Below are 17,279 nucleotides of genomic sequence, written 5' to 3' on the forward strand. Positions count from 1 at the left end.
AGCAGAGATATTATACTGAATATTTGCAATGAAAAATATTAGAGAACAATATTATAATACTTATAATAAAAAAAGAAATTATGTAGGTTTTAAAAATAAACCTTGAATGCTAATTATTAGGAAGGTGTTGCAATTCTGTTAAGCTGATGATAGTTTACTTTAGCTAAACTATGCAATAATCAATCCATATGGAAGTGTTATCAGGGGTTAAAGAATGGCTAAATTCAATATTAAGGAACTGCAAAAGGTTGGGTCCCATAAAATATTTTGACCAACAAATGAGGTATGGTGATCTAATCATATGTGTGAGGAAGAGGCAAAGAGAAGAATCTGTTATTTCCCCTACCAAAACCTCTTCACTGGCTAGTCCATAAATCTATCAGTATTCCAGGCTATTGCCAAATTCCTAAATATCTAACACCCAACAAAGTGATTCAAAGTAGTTCCTATTTTTAAAGTCGTTGCTTTTTGCAAGGTAGTAAATTAATTTTATAACTGCTCAAGACTGCCAATCAACTGCTAATTTGAATAATTCTTCATTTAAAAAATTATCTAGTAGCCTCCTCATTTTAGAAAAAAGGAGTTAATTTACTAGTAGACTTTAAAAGGAACTTTTCAAATTAAAATTAGAAGCTTTTGTAAAATATTTTAACCAGAAGTAATTAATTGTAAAATCACTGTTACCTACCACTTGTAGTAAGGATTACAGGTCTTTTAGTTGTTGCCATGAATGTTTTGATTGCATTCAAAAACCCAGCATCTTCTTCAAAAATGACATCAACCTAAGAATCATTTATTAATATTAATGTACCTAAAACAACATACTTACTGAATAGCTGTTATGTATACATAGTAGATATATGTCTGTTAGAAACAAAATTTATGAATTTATGAACAGTGTGCATTCAGCCCATGCTAAAATCTTACATTAAAAGAGTAAGAATATTATCAAACATTAAAACCAAAGAAATGCAGTCACCTGTAACTGGTTAAGTATAACTCAGAATAATTTCTAAATTCATTAAAAAAAATTAATAACCGTGGATTGCATTAATTATCTTCATGAAAAATTCTTCTATAGTTGACAATTCCACTAGCTTTAATTTCAAATAGATTCAAGTAAGTATTCCGGACTTTCTTGGCTATTTTACAATAATTTACAGTAACACAGTAAGTAATCCTTAGAATAAGTTTTTATCATGAGAGATCACCAATGTATATCTCTGCAACCTTACCTCCTCAAAAAGAATGAGAGATGTTGCATTTTTCCTGTTGGGTTCCTCGGCTCCATATTCTTTGACATTTGAATTAGTTGTATTTGTAGATTTAGTATGAATAGTTTGTTTCTGTTCAAAAAAATTTTTGATTCCTGCATAAATAAAATATTAATATTTTACATAAAATCAACTTTTAAAGAACACTGGATATTTCTATAGAATAAGTTCAAACTGAAATCACCTATTAAAACTGAAATAAAACATCAAAACTCCTATATGAAGGACTTTCAGCATAGCTGAAGTTTAATAGATAGCAATAGGAACTCATGAAATATGATCATTATTTATTTATTTAACTAGAGGCCCGATGCACAAAATTTGTGCAAGAGTAGGCCTCCCTTCCCCCAGCTGCCAGCACCGGCTTCCCTCTGGCACCCGGGACTCAGGCTTCCCTCACAGCCCTGGTTCGTCGGGAAGGTTGTCCGGAAGGACGTCTGGTCTAATTAGCATATTACACTTTTATTATTATAGATTTTAAGAGAGAGAGAGAGAGAGAGAGAGCCATCAATTTGTTGTTCCACTTATGTATGTATTCATTGGATAATTCTTATATGTGCCCTGACCAAGTATCAAACTCACAACCTTGGCTTATGGGGACGACAGTCTAACCAACTGAACTACCCAGCCAGGGCTGATCATATCTTTATGTACCAGGGTCATTAGGATTAAAAAATGTCTATTTAATTACATACCTTTATTATTTTCTGGAAGTTCTCCTATTTCTTCATTATTTTTTAGTTTGGAAGACACTTTAAAATAATTTGCCAGTGTTTTAGGTGGAAGTGCTCGCTTTGGTCCACTACTTTGTGGTGATGATGGAGGAAGTCTCCTTGGTGATGTAACAACCTTCTTAGGAGAACTTAATTTTTCTGCCAAAACCAAATTATACTTAAAGATAAGTATTCTAAAAATTAAACAGCAAAATTGAATTATCCACAGTCTATATTTCTACTCTTACCAGTTACAAAGATAGAGAAATTTTCTTTCATTCTTAACATTCCAATACTCAGTAGTCAAATATTACTATATTATTACTTATTCTATCAGAAGAGAAGGTAAAACAGGTCATTTGGAAAAGACACTCTTTTCCAAAGAAATATATATTCTTGAAGCAAATAATGTTCATAATCCCTCCATTCACTTTCACTATACCTATGTGCGTTCAGAAAAGGCTGCAAGAAAAGTGGTAACAGTACATGCTGAGCACATTACAGAACTTTGTTGTCCAACTTCAGCTTAACCTAACAGTAAATTGGTACTTCAAAAACAGAATACGTTTTTTTAGAGATTGGATTCAAGTTAAAAAAAAAAAAATGGTTCATCCCTCCTCCACTAGAAGCCGATGGCTCGGCCTTTATTCCAGGACATGTCCTTCTCTTCCCTCTAAATACCCTGTTTCAGTCCCTACATGTCCAAATTATTATCCTATGGCCTTGGTGCAGAATATTCTTCACGCACCATCATATGGGCACAATTCCATGACTGTATCCTACTCTTTTTTGAAACCCCTATGTCCACAGATCTTATCATCTATCTTGAATTTTACAGGTGTTCAAAAAACTTATAGAAAATTTTGAGTTTGAAAAATTATAGCCATCACTATCATTTAATAAAATTAGGGCACTTTAACACCACAAAAAGGAAATGCATAATCTTATAATAAAAAATATTTCTTTATATTGAATACTTTTCTATTTATTTTTTAAAAACCTCATTAGTTTATCTTTATTTTTCTACTTTTATCATAGACCAAGGATTGCTTGATCATGGACTGGCATCGGTCCATAGATTGGTTTTAGAAAATACATGCTGATTTTTATTTTATTTATTATTATTTTGAAGCCTTATCTAAGGATATTCCCCCCCCCCCCCCCTGATTTTTAGAGAGAGTGGAAGGGAGGGGAAGAGACAGAGAGAGAGAAACATCTATGTGAGAGAGACACATCAATTGGTTGCCTCCTACATGCGCCCCAACCAGGGCTGGGGATCAAGCCTGCAACCAAGGTATGAGGTATGCGCTCTTGACTGGGAATTGAATACGTGACCCTTCAGTCTGCAGGCCAACACTCCAACCACTGAGCCAAAATGGCTAGGGCCCAATTTTTATTTTAAGGTACTCAGAAATACTTGGTTAAATGTTATCAATATATTCTCTTTATTTTTTTTTAAATAATTAGTTTTATTTTTTTATTAATCCTCATCCAAGGATATTTTTTCCTTTGATTTTTAAGAGAGAATGGAAGAGACGGAGAGAGAATGGGAGAGAAAGAGAAAACAGAGAAACACTGATGTGAGAGAGACAAATTGATTGGTTGCCCCCCGACACACACCCCAACTGGGACCGAAGATCAAACCTGCAATTCAGGTACATGCCCTTGACTGGGAATCGAACCTAAAACCCTTTGGTACACAAGTGGATGCTCCAACCACTGAACAACACCGGCCAGGGCTTTTTATAATTGATTTTAAAAAGAGAGGAAGGGAGAGAAGAAAAGAAGAAACATCAATGTGAGAGAGAAACATTGAGCGGTTATATCCCGTACACACCCCGACTTGGGACCAAACCCTCAACTTGGGTATGTGCCTAGACCAGGAATCAAATCCATGACCTTTCAGTGTATGGGACAATGCTGCAACCAACTAAGCCATACCAGCCAGGGCTATCAATACATTCTTTTTTTTTTTTTATTTCAGAGAGGAAGGGAAAGGGAGAGAGATAGAAACATCAACGATGAGAATCATTGATGGGCTGCCTCCTGTACACCCCACACTGGAGATCAAGCCTGCAACCGGGGCATGTGCCCTTGACCAGAATCGAACCCGGGACCCTTCAGTCTTCAGGCCAACACTCTATCTACTGAGCCAAACCGGTTAGGGATCAATATATTCTTTATAAAGGAATTTCCACCAAAAGAATCGGTTTTTTGGAGAAATAGCTCATTTTAGGTCTGGGACATCTTAACAAGCCAGAGAGCAAAGAAAATATCTAACATTACTGGGGCTATGTCAAAAGGACACAAGCTAATTAAAAATGTTTCCTCCTAGTCAAAGATGAGACAATATGAGCACAAAAAGAAAAATAGATAGGGTTCTGCTTCTAGCCAAGAAACAGACTTAACTTACCCACACATCTGAAATAAGAACAAAAACTGAACATAATATATGATACACTTTTCAAGACTTTGGATTCAATGTAAATGGCTTAAATGCTCCAATTAAAAGACATAGGGTAGCTGAATGGATGAGAAAACAAGACCCATATATATGCTGTTTATAAGAGACCCATCTCAGAAGGAAAGATACAGAGACTAAAAGGGCTGGAAAAAGATATTTCATGAAAATTAAAATGGAAAAAAAAGCTGGGGTAGCAATATTTATATTTGACAAAATAGACTTTAAAGCAAAGGCTATATTAAGAGAAAAAGGACAATATATAATGATAAAGGGAGCAATCCAAAAAGAGGATATAAACCTTGTAAACATGTATGTACCCAGAATAAGAGCACTTAAATATATAAAGCAAATCTTGATGGACAAAAAGGGAGAAATTGACAGTAATGCAGTAACACTAGGGTATTTTAACACCCCACTGACATCAATGGATGGATCTTCCAGACAGCAAATCAACAAGGAAACAGTGGCTTTACAAGACACATCAGTTCAGATGGATTTAATGTTATATTCAAAGCATTTTGCCCTAAAGCAGCAGAAAATACATTGTTTCAAGTGTACATGGAATGTTTTCTAGGATAGACCACATGTTAGAACACAAGTCTCAACAAACTGAATAAGAATGAAATCATATCAAGCATCTTCTCTTACCATAATGGTATGAAACTAGAAACAATCACAAAAAAAACCTGAAAAACACACAAAGACATGGATTCTAAATAATATGCTACTAAACAATGAAATCAAGGAAGAAATAAAAGAATACCTTAAAATAAATGAAAATGAGAACACAACCTAAAATCTATGCAACACAGCAAAAGCAGTCCTAAGAGGTAAATTCATAGCACTATAGGCCTATCTTGAAAAACAAGAAAAATCTCAAATTAACAATCTAACTTTACATTTAAAAGAACTTGAAAAAGAACAACTAACAAAGCCCTATTAGAAAAAAGGAAAAAATAAAGATGAGAGCAGAAATAAATAAAATAGAGTCTAAAAACCAATACAAAAGATCAATGAAACCAAGAGCTGGTTCTTTGAAAATATAAACAAATTTAACAAATCTTTAACCAGACCCATAGGAAAAAAAAGAGAACCCAAATAAATAAAATCTGAAATGAAATAAGAGAAGTAACAACCAGGCAGGGCAGAATGAAGTGTTTCTCATACCTTTCCTGTACAAACTGTATTTCAAAGTATCCAAATAGCCCTGGCCAGTTTGACTCAGTGAATAGAATGTCGGCCCCTGGACTGAAGGGTCCCAGGTTTGATTTCATTGAAGGCTCGATCCCCAGTCCTGGTTGGGATGCTTGCAGGGAGGTAACCAATTTATGTTTCCCTCCGTCTCTCCCCCTCCCTTCCACTCTCTCTATATCTTCGGGTGAGGATTAACAACAAAAAAAGGTTATGACAAAAAAAAAAATAATAATTTACTTACTTGGTGACTTGCCTATGTTGTAGCTATTGAAAAAACAAGGTTTTTGTGCATTTACACCTTGCTTGTCTACTTGATGGGACTGAGTAGCTTCCTTCAGTTGAGACAGAATTTGTCTACCACTGCGCTGAGATGAGGCATTCACTTCAAATATCTAAAGGAAGAATACATGAAAAAAGGCAGAATGGTTTATGTTTTCTTTTAATTCATTAACATTGTTCTACTGCAGCTGTGACTGACCTTAAATCCAAGCTCCTGAGCACAAGCATATACTGCAGCAGTTTTCCCCACTCCTGTTGGCCCTGTTATGAGAACAGTATTGCAAAGACGATTCTCTTCTTCATCTGAACTGCCTTTAAAGTCAATGCTATCCGACAGATCTGAAAAATGATTCAAATGCATATAAAATGATATTGCTTAGGTGGCAATTATACCTCACCAAACCCAATGATCAAATCCCACAAACTTAAAAAAATAATAAAATAAAAAAAAATTTAAAAAAAAATCCCACAAACTTCCTGCCAGTAAATGCTGGAAATTTAATGTGCAAAAACTAGAACACCAAATATAGAATATGAGTAAAAAATTTTATAAAATTTTTTAGATAATCTAATACTAAAAATTTTCAGTGAAATGGGGAAAAAAATGACTCAAAATACCTTCTTGTTTCTCATCTCTTTTTCCCTTCAAATTCTGTCTTTCTTCTAATTCAGCTCTTCTTTTCCAGTCTTTCAACCAACTGCCATAATAAAATGTATGTTAATAAAAATAATTCACAGAATATAGGTAGACTATATATGAAAGGACATTCATTGCAACATTGTTTATATTAGCTTCTAAAAGGAAAAACCTGAAAGTATATCAGTAGGGGAAAAGATATACTTTTGCACCCATACAAGAAACAATACACAGCAACTAAATAGAATTTAGGTAGATTGTGTGATAACAAGAAAGATGTCTAATATATAATGCTAAGTATAAAGATTAAGTTTTAGTCTAGAGCAGCGATTCTCAACCTGTGGGTCGCAACCCCTTTGTGGGTCAAACGGCCCTTTCACAGGGGTCGCCTAAGACCATCGGAAAACACATATATAATTACATATTATTTTGTGATTATTAACTATACTTTAATTATGTTCAATTTGTAACAATGAAATTGGGGGTCACTACAACATGAGGAACTGTGTTAAAGGGTCGCGGCATTAGGAAGGTTGAGAACCACTGGTCTAGAGCTAGACTACCTGAGCTTAAATTCTAGCTCTATCACTTTCTAACTGTGTGAACTTAGATAAATACTCAACCTCTCTAGGCCTCATTCCTCATCTATGACATAAGGACAACTATAATTTATACCCTCAGACTATTTTTCTAAGGATTAAATGAGCTAAGAACAATGCAAGTACTTAGAACACTGCCAAGTTCAAGGTGTTCACCCTTATTATGGGCTACAATTCCTTATATGAAATCCTCTGGGCCGAGTGGGTTTTAGAATTCAGAGTTTTTCAGATATTAGAAAGGTAATGTGGTATATACCACACCTATATATAAAACACTAATATGCAAATAGACCAAATGGGGGAACAACCGAACAACCAGGAGGCACGCAGAACATGGCAGGCGACGGCAGCAGGCGGCAGAGCATGGAACACGGTGGGCGTCGGCCGCGGCAGGATGGTGGAGCATGTGAGTGGGGGCGCCAGACCAAGATGGAGTGCCACTCACTGTCATTGGGGCGAGCCTCTGGTGATTACTGAAAATTCTTTGCTCCCCAGTGCCACGGTTCTGCCCAGTGTTCACACCTGCTGCTGGTGCCCACCCCACTTGCACCCGCTACTGGCGCTTGACGCCGGCCCTGATCACTCGGCACCATCAGCGAGTGCAAGCAGTGGCTCCTGGCCCTGATCGTCCCTCAGGGCTTCTCCACCTCCCCCTGCTCCTGAGGGGCGGGCGATAGGGGCTGGCAGCTGCCTCTCGCACCTGCTGCTGGCGCTGGCCCCAATCGCTCTGTGCCGTCAGTGGGTGCGAGTGGGGCCGGCACCATCAGCATGTGGAAGCAGCAGGAGCAGGGCTGCCGGCAGAGAGGGGACTGGGGGCCATGACGGGAGGACCCGGCGGGGGCCCAGAAGATGGGCCGAGACCCAACCCTGGGCCCACCACAGCCTCACAGCCCACAGTTCCTTTCAAGGTGCACAAATTCGTGCACTGGGCCCCTAGTATTACATAATACCTCTAAAGAGGTATGTGACAGTACACCCATAATCACTTAATATTTTCATTTTTAAAAATGTATAAACTCCTACAAGTGAGATCAATAAAGACTACAATAAACTTTATGTAATAAAGTTAATATACTTTCAGTCTTCAGAACATTTTGAATGTTAGAATTGTAGACAAAAGATAATGGGCATGAATTAATAGTAATATGAAAGAAGGAACTAATACATGCATAAAATTTTTTCTGGAAGGTTTTACAAGAAACCTTTAATAGTGATTTACCACTAGGGACAATAGAGGGATATTTACTTAATATTCTTTTGTTTGTTCATTCTTTATAATTATAATAATTTACAATTATAGATTTTAGAATAAAAATTTAAAAACTATATTCATTAACTATATCTCAATTTTACCAACCTATGTAACTTTTTTATAGCAAGTTCATTGCCTATGAGTTCACTGGAGTTCTGAGGTTGATACTTTTCTGTCCAAAGCATGTCTTCAGTTCCAGAATCTAAAGCAAAAAATATACATTAAAGTATTGTTCCTTGACATAAACATATATTCTTAGACATTTATATTAGTTTATGTAACAATAACTACTATTTGTATAAATATTTATATTTACAAAATGCCAACAAGGCAATTTCAAAACTTACTATTACATTTAAAATTCTTCACATCAAATTCCCCTTTAAAACCACCATAAAGTCTCATGACAGTAAAGTTTAAAAGTATACATTTAAATTTTTAATAATCCTAGAAACATAAAAAATAATTTTTACCATAAAAAATATCTAAAGAACAAAGACAGCATAATTTTAGTGGAGCCTTTTTTGACCACTGAAAAGAAACATTAAAATGCCCAACTAAATCATCCAGTTTAAATGGAAAGATATGTTACACTTGCTGTTGAGAAAAACTGAATGTTGTAAAGATGTCAATTCACTCCAAACTAATCTATAAACTAATGCAAAATCAAACCTCAATGGGATTTATGAGAGTAAGGGAAACTATAGTTCATAGTAGAGATGTATGAAAATTGCTTTTAAAAATGATAGACTTGCTATACAAATATCAAAACATACTCTAAAGCAGGGATGAGGAACCTTTTTTCTGCCAAGGGCCATTTGGATATTTATAATATCATTTGCGGGCCATCCAAAATTATCAATTTAAAAATTAGCCTGCTCTATTTGGTCAAACATTTCATTAACTCACCCCTAATGCCTTGGCAGGGCCAGACCAAATGATCTCATGGGCTTTATACAGCTCACGGGCTGGACATTTCCCACCCCTGCTCTAAAGCAACATAAGTAGATGAATTAATTTAATAGGGTACTTAGGAAAAGTTAGATACCCTGAATGGGAACACGTAAGAAATATGAGAAATACATGTAAAATAATATGTATAATATGATCCCTATTTTTTAAAATATATTTTTACTGATTTCAGAGAGAAAGGGAGAGGGAAAGATAGAAACATCAAAGACGAGAGAGAATCATTGATCAGCTGCCTCCTGTATGCCCCCACTGGGGATCGAGCCCGCAACCCAGGCATGTGCCCCTGACAGGGAATCGAAACTGGGGACCCTTCAGTCTGCAGGCTTATGCTCTATCCACTGAGCCAAACGGGCTAGGGCTGATCCCTATTTTTTATAAAAACATATATATTTACAGAAGCGAAAAAAAATCAAAGATCAAAAAGCAATGTTAATAAGATTATCTATGACTCTCATCAGTGAGGCTTCCACTTCTTATTTATACATATATATTGTTTGAATTTGCAATGAGCACATATTGAGAGAGGGTGACAGGTTTAAAAAAAAGATAAGAACTAATTTACCAGGAACAGAAGATATTTCTGATGTAGATGCTTTGTCATCATCTATTATCAGAAGATCAGAATCTTCTACTGCTTCACTTTCCACTTCACATGTTGTACTCACAGTAGTTTGTGTCTTCCTGCGTGTTTTAGAATACAGACTTTTGGAAGAATCTAGCTTTATCCCAGTGTAGTTATGTGTTTTTTCCAGTTCTTTTGGTTTTCCATTTATATTTTCTGGATTTTCTGAATACTCATTTGGTTTCCTTCTTTTTGATTTATGATTTTTGGTTTCCACTCGTTTCCTTTTGGTTTCCTTTAGATTGACATCAGGCTCTAGTTGTGGATTTTCTATTTGGGGAATAATAGAAATGCATATGCTTACTAATCAAAAAAATTTTAATACCCAATAATCTTAGTATTACTTCAAAATATCCAATTGTCTTACTATAAAACAAAAGGTAAGAATCAAATATGGCATGCTGAAAGCAAGCTGAATATCTTATTTAGACTGCCTTTATACAAGCAAATAAGTTCAAATTATCTCATTTAAGGCTTTCCTTAAGTGAATTATTAATAGCTATCTTGGGCTGGCATCTCTGGAAGCTAGCAGGGGCTAACACTGCATTGCACAAGATGCTTTACTTCAGTTGAATAAATTCTCCCTGCCAACCATAAGCAATGTTCTCTTCATGATGACCACTTCCAAGGGTCAATGGCTAACTCTTAGTGCTTTTTTTCTTTTTCTTAAAAAATGTTTTCATTGATTCTAGAGAGAGAGGGAGAGACAGAAACATCGATGATGAGAGAGGAACATCTATTTAGCTATTTCCTGCATGCCCCCCCACTGGGATCAACCTGCTACATGGGCATGTGCCCCTGACCGAGAATTGAACCTATGACCTCTAGGTACATGGGACATTGCTCAACCAACTGAGCCACACCAGCCATAACTTCTTAGTGCTTTCAAAAGTGAAATATTAACATAAATGATAATAATTATCACTAACCTTGTTTACAATGACATTCAGAGAGTACTTGGTGCTCAGCTTTTTTTTTTAGAAGCAATGGAAAATATTTCCTCAAAGAAAACTCAGGATTTAACCATGTAATTTCCTCCAGCAAAAGATTTCTTACTTCTTCAGTAAAATCTTTTCTTCTCCCCTTAAACTGGAATAAAGAATAAAGAATAAAATACTCAATAACTGACCCACATTGTCTATTAACATTAAGCACAACACTACCAATTACTTTGTCAATAATCTTATCTAATAACAGACAAACATGGTAATTGACCATACCTTCGCTACACTTCCCATTGGCTAATCAGCATGATATGCAAATTAACCACCAACAAAGATGGCGGCTAATTTGCATACCGCGGGCAGATCCCACTGAGCCGCCCCAGCTGGCCATCCCAGCGTGAGATCCTGGCCTACCATGTGTGGGGCAGGGCGGGCGGGCGGGCGGCAGCTTGATCCGAGCCGCCACCCACCCACGACAGAAGAGGCTGGCAGCCCCCCCCCCCCCCGATGGGGGTAAGAGCCCTGGGCACAGGCAGCTCCTCAGAACGGACACCGGAGCTGCGAGCCCCAGGTGCACAGCCAGGAGACCCGAACCTGCCTACTCGAGCATCAGGCTTATGCTTATTGGAACTAGGCACCAATACATTAGAGAAGTTATTTTAAAACAAACAACAAAGAAGAAAATAGGTGTCGACCCCAGAACTATGTCCCCACAGGGAGTGGGTGACAGCCAAGAGGAGCGCAGGCTGACACGCTGCGGGCGGCGAGGACAAACACGGAGCTGAGGGAAGCAGCCGGAGCAAAGGCCCCGGCTGTCTGACTCCATTTACCTGAAATGCCGGGAGCAGGAAGCGCACGGGCACAGGAAGCGACCAGTGCTTTCCAGGGGGGTTTGAGGGACTGGGGCCTAAGGGAGAAATGATTTTAGAGGAAGTGCAGCAGCTTGCGGGTGCAGGAGGCCTGGCTCCCAGGTCCAAAATCAGCAAAACAGCTCAGAAAGGAAACCTGAAGAAAGCCCTGGAAGTACCCAAAGGAAAGAAAGGCCTGGGCATCTCCACGGAAGAGCAAAAGGGCAAGGGACACAGCAAGACGGGCGGCTCTGGAAGTGAAAAGGAGCATCAGGAAAGCGGCGAGCACAGGGGAGGCCGGGAGACTCTGCTGTAAGGTGGGCCCGGCGCAGGGGTGGGGGGTGGGTCTGAGGAAGTGGAGGCCCAGGGCCAGGACCAGGACGGCTCCTCAGGAAGAAACACGCCCCCCCCCCCCAACATCGGACAGAGACCAGGAGTGACTGGCAAGTTCAGGACGAAAAGTGAAGGAGGGCAGCGGGGCACCTGGCAGCAGCTGTGCATGCGGTTTCGGGAAGGAGACAGAGCCGCGCCGGGGTCCCGTCTCCCGGGGCGCTCCAGCGCCACGAGCTTAGACTCAGACAACACAAGCAAGCACCCCAGGCTTTAAGGCCTCACTGGGTGCTTGAGCTATTCTTTAAAAAAAATATTTTAACACATTTCAATTTCAAGAAGTAAAAACAAAACCAAGAAAGAAAAACTACGCTTTTGGAGCCTGAACATCCACAGAGACCTCAGCACAATCCCGAGCCGCCGCCCGCCCCAGCGAGGGATCCAGGCCTGCCATGTGCTGGGTGGGGTGGGCGGGGCGGGCGGCAGCACAATCTGAGCAGCCGCCCAACCCAGAGCGGGATCCGGGCCTGCCATCTGCGGGATTGGGCTTGCCATCTGCCACCAGGGGAGCGGGCCTAAGCCAGCAGGTGGTTATCTCCCAAGGGGTCCCAGACTGTGAGAGGGCACAGGTTGGGCTGAGGGACACCCCCCCCCCTCCGCCAGTGCACAAATTTTTGTGCACGGGGCTTCTAGTCCTATATAATAAAAGGCTAATATGCCAATCGATGAAATGGTGGAACTACCAGTGATGTGCACTGACCACCAGGGGGCATACACTCAATGCAGGAGCTGGCCCCTGGTGGTCAGTGTGCTCCCCCAGCTAGAAGCCAGGCTTATGGCTGGCAAGTGCAGTGACAGCAGCACTAAGCCGTCATTCAGACAGCCGCCGAGGGCTCCCAGACTGGGAGAGGGTGCAGGCCAGGCTGAGGAACCCCTCCCCACACCACCCCCAGGCATGAATTTCATGCACCGGACTTCTAGTAAGTCAATATTAGCTTTCATCACTAAATGTAAGCTTGGTGGAAATGTTATTAAAAACAATCTTGATGGCAAAAAGCTGCATTTGCATAGTTTTTTAAGGACTTAAAACAATTGTTCTGTTTCAACTAGTAATTGTACTTCACATATTTACTAGATTAAAATGCTGACTTATAAAGTATCTAAATGTACTATATAATGTAATCTTTTGAAACTGGCTAGCATTAATTCTTAAAATGTTTTTATAGCTCTAGTATTTAAGAGATATTACTTTAGCTGAGATTTATTTTTTAGGCTACAATAGTAGATATCCAAATTTTTTTTTCTCTAAAAGATGTGAAGGAAACACTCTATAATGAATGAGCTTTCTAATACTTACCACAACAGTAGAATTATTACTTTTCAAATTTGAATTCAATGTTGAAAATTCACCAAGAGCAATAACACATTTAGAAAGATTTACTTTAGTATCCCATTGTTTAAGTTTAATTAAGCGAGAACAAGTGGGTGGTTTCAAATGCCACAAAGAGCACGCTAAAGAAAAACAGAAAAATTGTTTTAATGACCTTCATTCACATATTATCCATTTATCAAATGCCAAGTATATAAACATAAAGACTTAACTACATAGTTAACACAAAAGTATCAAAACTAAGATGAGTACAAAAGGGAACAAAATCTTCACCTCCAACAAATACAATTAATAAAAATTACCTAGTCTTCCCTTCCAATTGTTAAAAATAAGCAAATATCTACAAATTTTCTTCTATTTTTAAATCAACCTTGCTACTCACAATAAAAATGTCAGTGTCAGTTAACATTCTGGTTTAAAGTTTAAACTCTAAAGTCAGACCTAGATTCAAATCCAGACTCTGCCTCTTACTAGCTAGGTGACTGTGGGCAAGACGCTAAACCTTAATTTCTTCATGTGTAAAGTGGGAGCAACAATTATAATACTTAACTTTCTAAAGTTGTTATGGGAATTAAACTAGATATTCATATGAAGTGTTTGGCAAATGCCAAGCAATAGTTAAGTGTTCGCCGTAACCGGTTTGGCTCAGTGGATAGAGCGTCGGCCTGCGGACTGAAGGGTCCCGGGTTCGATTCCGGTCAAGGGCATGTACCTTGGTTGCGGGCACATCTCCAGTGGGGAGTGTGCAGGAGGCAGCTGATCGGTGTTTCTCTCTCATCGATGTTTCTAACTCTGTATCTCTCTCCCTTCCTCTCTGTAAAAAATCAATAAAATATATTTAAAAAAAAAAATAGTTAAGTGTTCGCTAACTCTTATGGTTCTAGGGAGAGAAGTGCTCTCTGTGTTTGCCTTATCTGCTCATCTCCAAGGTTTTATAGTAGCATGCTTCTAGGAGAATGGGTTTGTCAAAATCGGGGGGGGGGGGGGGGGAGCATAACTAATTTCTATAGGTGAATATACTTTCAGAAAATACTATGTAAACCCTGGCCAGGTAGTTCAGTAGGTTAGAGCATCATCCTTACAAGAATTAACTAAGGAATACATAAATAAGTGGACTAGGTAATTTTTATTAATTGTATTTGTTGGAGGTGAAGATTTTGTTCCCTTTTGTACTCATCGATATTTCTCCCTTCCTCTCCTCTCTCTAAAAATCAATCAATAAAAATTTAAATTAAAAAAATACTATATAAAATTGAACTAGTAAAAAATAACAGAAAAGGCTTCATCAACTGAATGACCAGTGGCAGTTGGAAAAAAGGAAAAGTAGAATATTATTACAAAGACAGGCTGGGAAATTCTCCATACAAATGAGAAGCCGAATGAAACTCAAAAAGTATCTAGGTCAGGCCCTGACTGGTGTTGCCCAGTGATTAGAGCATTGGCCCTCAGGCCAAAGGGTCACAGGTTCGATTCCAGTCAAGGGCACATATGGGGGTTCAATCACCAGCCCTGGTCAGCCAATTGATGTATCACTCTCATCGATGTTTCCTTTATCTCTCTCTCTCTTTTTCTCCCTCCCTCCCTCCATTCCATTTTCTCTAGAAATCAACAGAAAGAAAGTGTCCTTGGATGAGGATTAACAACAACAACAAAATACCAAGGTCAAAAACATAAAAGGAAAAGAAAGAAAACAGAACACAGTGTACACTTCATGATAGAAGAAGTGCACTAAACCAAACCACAGAGCCAGCTGAGGGAATATAACTGGTTTTGTGCTGACAAAAATAACTCTAGGTAGAAACAATAACAACATAAAAATATAAGGTTTTGTGGATAGAGCGTCGGCCTGCGGACTGAAAGGTCCCAGGTTCGATTCCGGTCAAGGACATGTACCTGGGTTGCGGGCACATCCCCAGTGGGAGATGTGCAGGAGGCAGCTGATCGATGTCTCTCTCTCATCGATGTTTCTAACTCTCTATCTCTCTCCCTTCCTCTCTGTAAAAAATCAATAAAATATATTTAAAATATATATATATATATATAAGGTTTTGTACATTACCAGCAATTAAAAAATATATAAGTAAAGTAAGACTGTAATTGTTACAGCATTAGAATCCAAATAGAATTAGGTTACGGTCATACTAAAACCACCTTATAAGAAAGAGGCTTGTGCAAACAGTTCATTCTTGTGCACAGTGCATGTGAGAATAGGGTGAACTAGGACAATGAAGCACTGCTACTTGTTACCCATTCCAGAAAATATTCCCCCAAATAGGTAGGTACTAAACAGCAGAAGCTGTTCTGGAAAGGAGGCAAACAAATTTCCCTGAACATTAGCTTGAACTCCTGTGAGAAATTCTTCAAGATGACCTGTTCACACACAGGCTATAATTTCAGAAGGGAATGGCCTTCCTTTTAGAACACAGTGCCTCTCTGGAGAACAATATGCACTTAAGGTCCCACACACATTGCCTGCTGTCCCCCGGCATGAGGGGTAAAGGCTGAGGATGACTTTGGCTTTCTTGCCCCTGGTCATCCTTGGTAAAGTGAGTCTAAGGCTCAGGAAGAGACTTTAAATTTCCACTAAAATCATTCTAAGAATTACACTTAAACCTTTGCCTCATCTTAAACCACCTTACATAGTTTCATATTACTTCTAACAGTTTCAAAGTAAATATCCCATAATAATAAACAAGCTCACCATCATCTTTTTGTTGTACATGAACTACTCTCTGGAAACTGGTACTCACTGCATTGTACACATCTAATGCAGCACATTTCTTTGCAATTTGTCGTTTCAACAAATCTGGCAGACCACTCATTAAAAAGTCACGCTTTGCTTTAAGTCGCACATCACAATCCTGAGATCTTTCGGAGGTATCTTGACTTTTAAGAAAATGATGTGAAAAGGAAAGCTAAGGTTATAAAAACTTTAAACATATAAACTGTCCTATATAATAAAGAGCTAATATGCTAATTAGACTAGAAGGCAGAACGACCTTCTGGAGCAACCTTCCAGAATGACCAGTGGGCGGGGGGCGGGGCTGCGAGGGCCGAGGCAGCCAGGGCTGCGAAGGCCTACTCTTACACAAATTTTGTGCATCGGGCCCTAGTCTTTAAAATAAATACCTTTAATTTAATTTGAAAAGATTTAGTCAGCTAAGATGTTAGTTGGTCAAATTCTTTTTTGCTTATCATAAAAACAAAAGTCTATCAGTGTTAAGAAGTTAAGTAAGTATATATAGAGAGAAAAAATATGGCCCTGACCGGTTTGGCTCAGTGGATAGAACATCGGCCTGCGGACTCAAGGGTCCTGGGTTCGATTCCAGTCAAGGGCATGTATCTTGGTTGCGGGCACATCCCCAGTGGGGGTTGTGCAGGAGGCAGCTGGTCGATATTTCTCTCTCATCGATGTTTCTAACTCTCTATCCCTCTCCCTTCCTCTCTGTAAAAAATCAATAAAACATATTTTTTTAAATGCATTTAAAAAAAAGAAAGAAAAAATATGAAGGACACCCACTAAAATGTTAACAGGGGCTATTTAGGGGTGGTAAGTTTTCCCCCCATTGTTTTCTGTTTTCCTTTTTAAAAAATGCATTTATACATATAATAATCAGAAAACAGCAAGTCTCTAGCATAATCGGTTAGTGCATTCAGCTGCTAACCAAAAAGTTGGTTGGAGTCCATCCAGGGATGCCTCTCACATTCTTGGAAGGAAAATTTCTTTATATCTTTGTCCTCCCACATTCTCTCTCAGCGGT

General features: G+C 38.7%; 1 protein-coding gene across 1 annotated transcript in view; it reads right to left on the reverse strand.

The window, feature by feature from the left end:
• The window catches only part of ATAD5 (ATPase family, AAA domain containing 5), a 41,696-nt gene that overhangs the window by 9,319 nt on the left and 15,098 nt on the right, over positions 1–17,279 (reverse strand). Inside the window, exons 7-17 of the mRNA XM_014467433.2 lie at positions 16,220–16,404; positions 13,486–13,640; positions 10,936–11,095; positions 9,947–10,276; positions 8,518–8,614; positions 6,543–6,622; positions 6,124–6,263; positions 5,887–6,037; positions 1,970–2,146; positions 1,236–1,369; positions 689–782 (exon numbers count right to left, since the gene is read on the reverse strand). Of these exons, the coding sequence (XP_014322919.1) occupies positions 689–782; positions 1,236–1,369; positions 1,970–2,146; positions 5,887–6,037; positions 6,124–6,263; positions 6,543–6,622; positions 8,518–8,614; positions 9,947–10,276; positions 10,936–11,095; positions 13,486–13,640; positions 16,220–16,404 (1,703 nt within the window). The remainder of the gene's footprint in view (positions 1–688; positions 783–1,235; positions 1,370–1,969; positions 2,147–5,886; positions 6,038–6,123; positions 6,264–6,542; positions 6,623–8,517; positions 8,615–9,946; positions 10,277–10,935; positions 11,096–13,485; positions 13,641–16,219; positions 16,405–17,279) is intronic.

Source organism: Myotis lucifugus, unplaced genomic scaffold (genome assembly GCF_000147115.1).
Source record: "Myotis lucifugus unplaced genomic scaffold, Myoluc2.0 scaffold_396, whole genome shotgun sequence".
NCBI classification, from domain to species: domain Eukaryota; kingdom Metazoa; phylum Chordata; class Mammalia; order Chiroptera; family Vespertilionidae; genus Myotis; species Myotis lucifugus.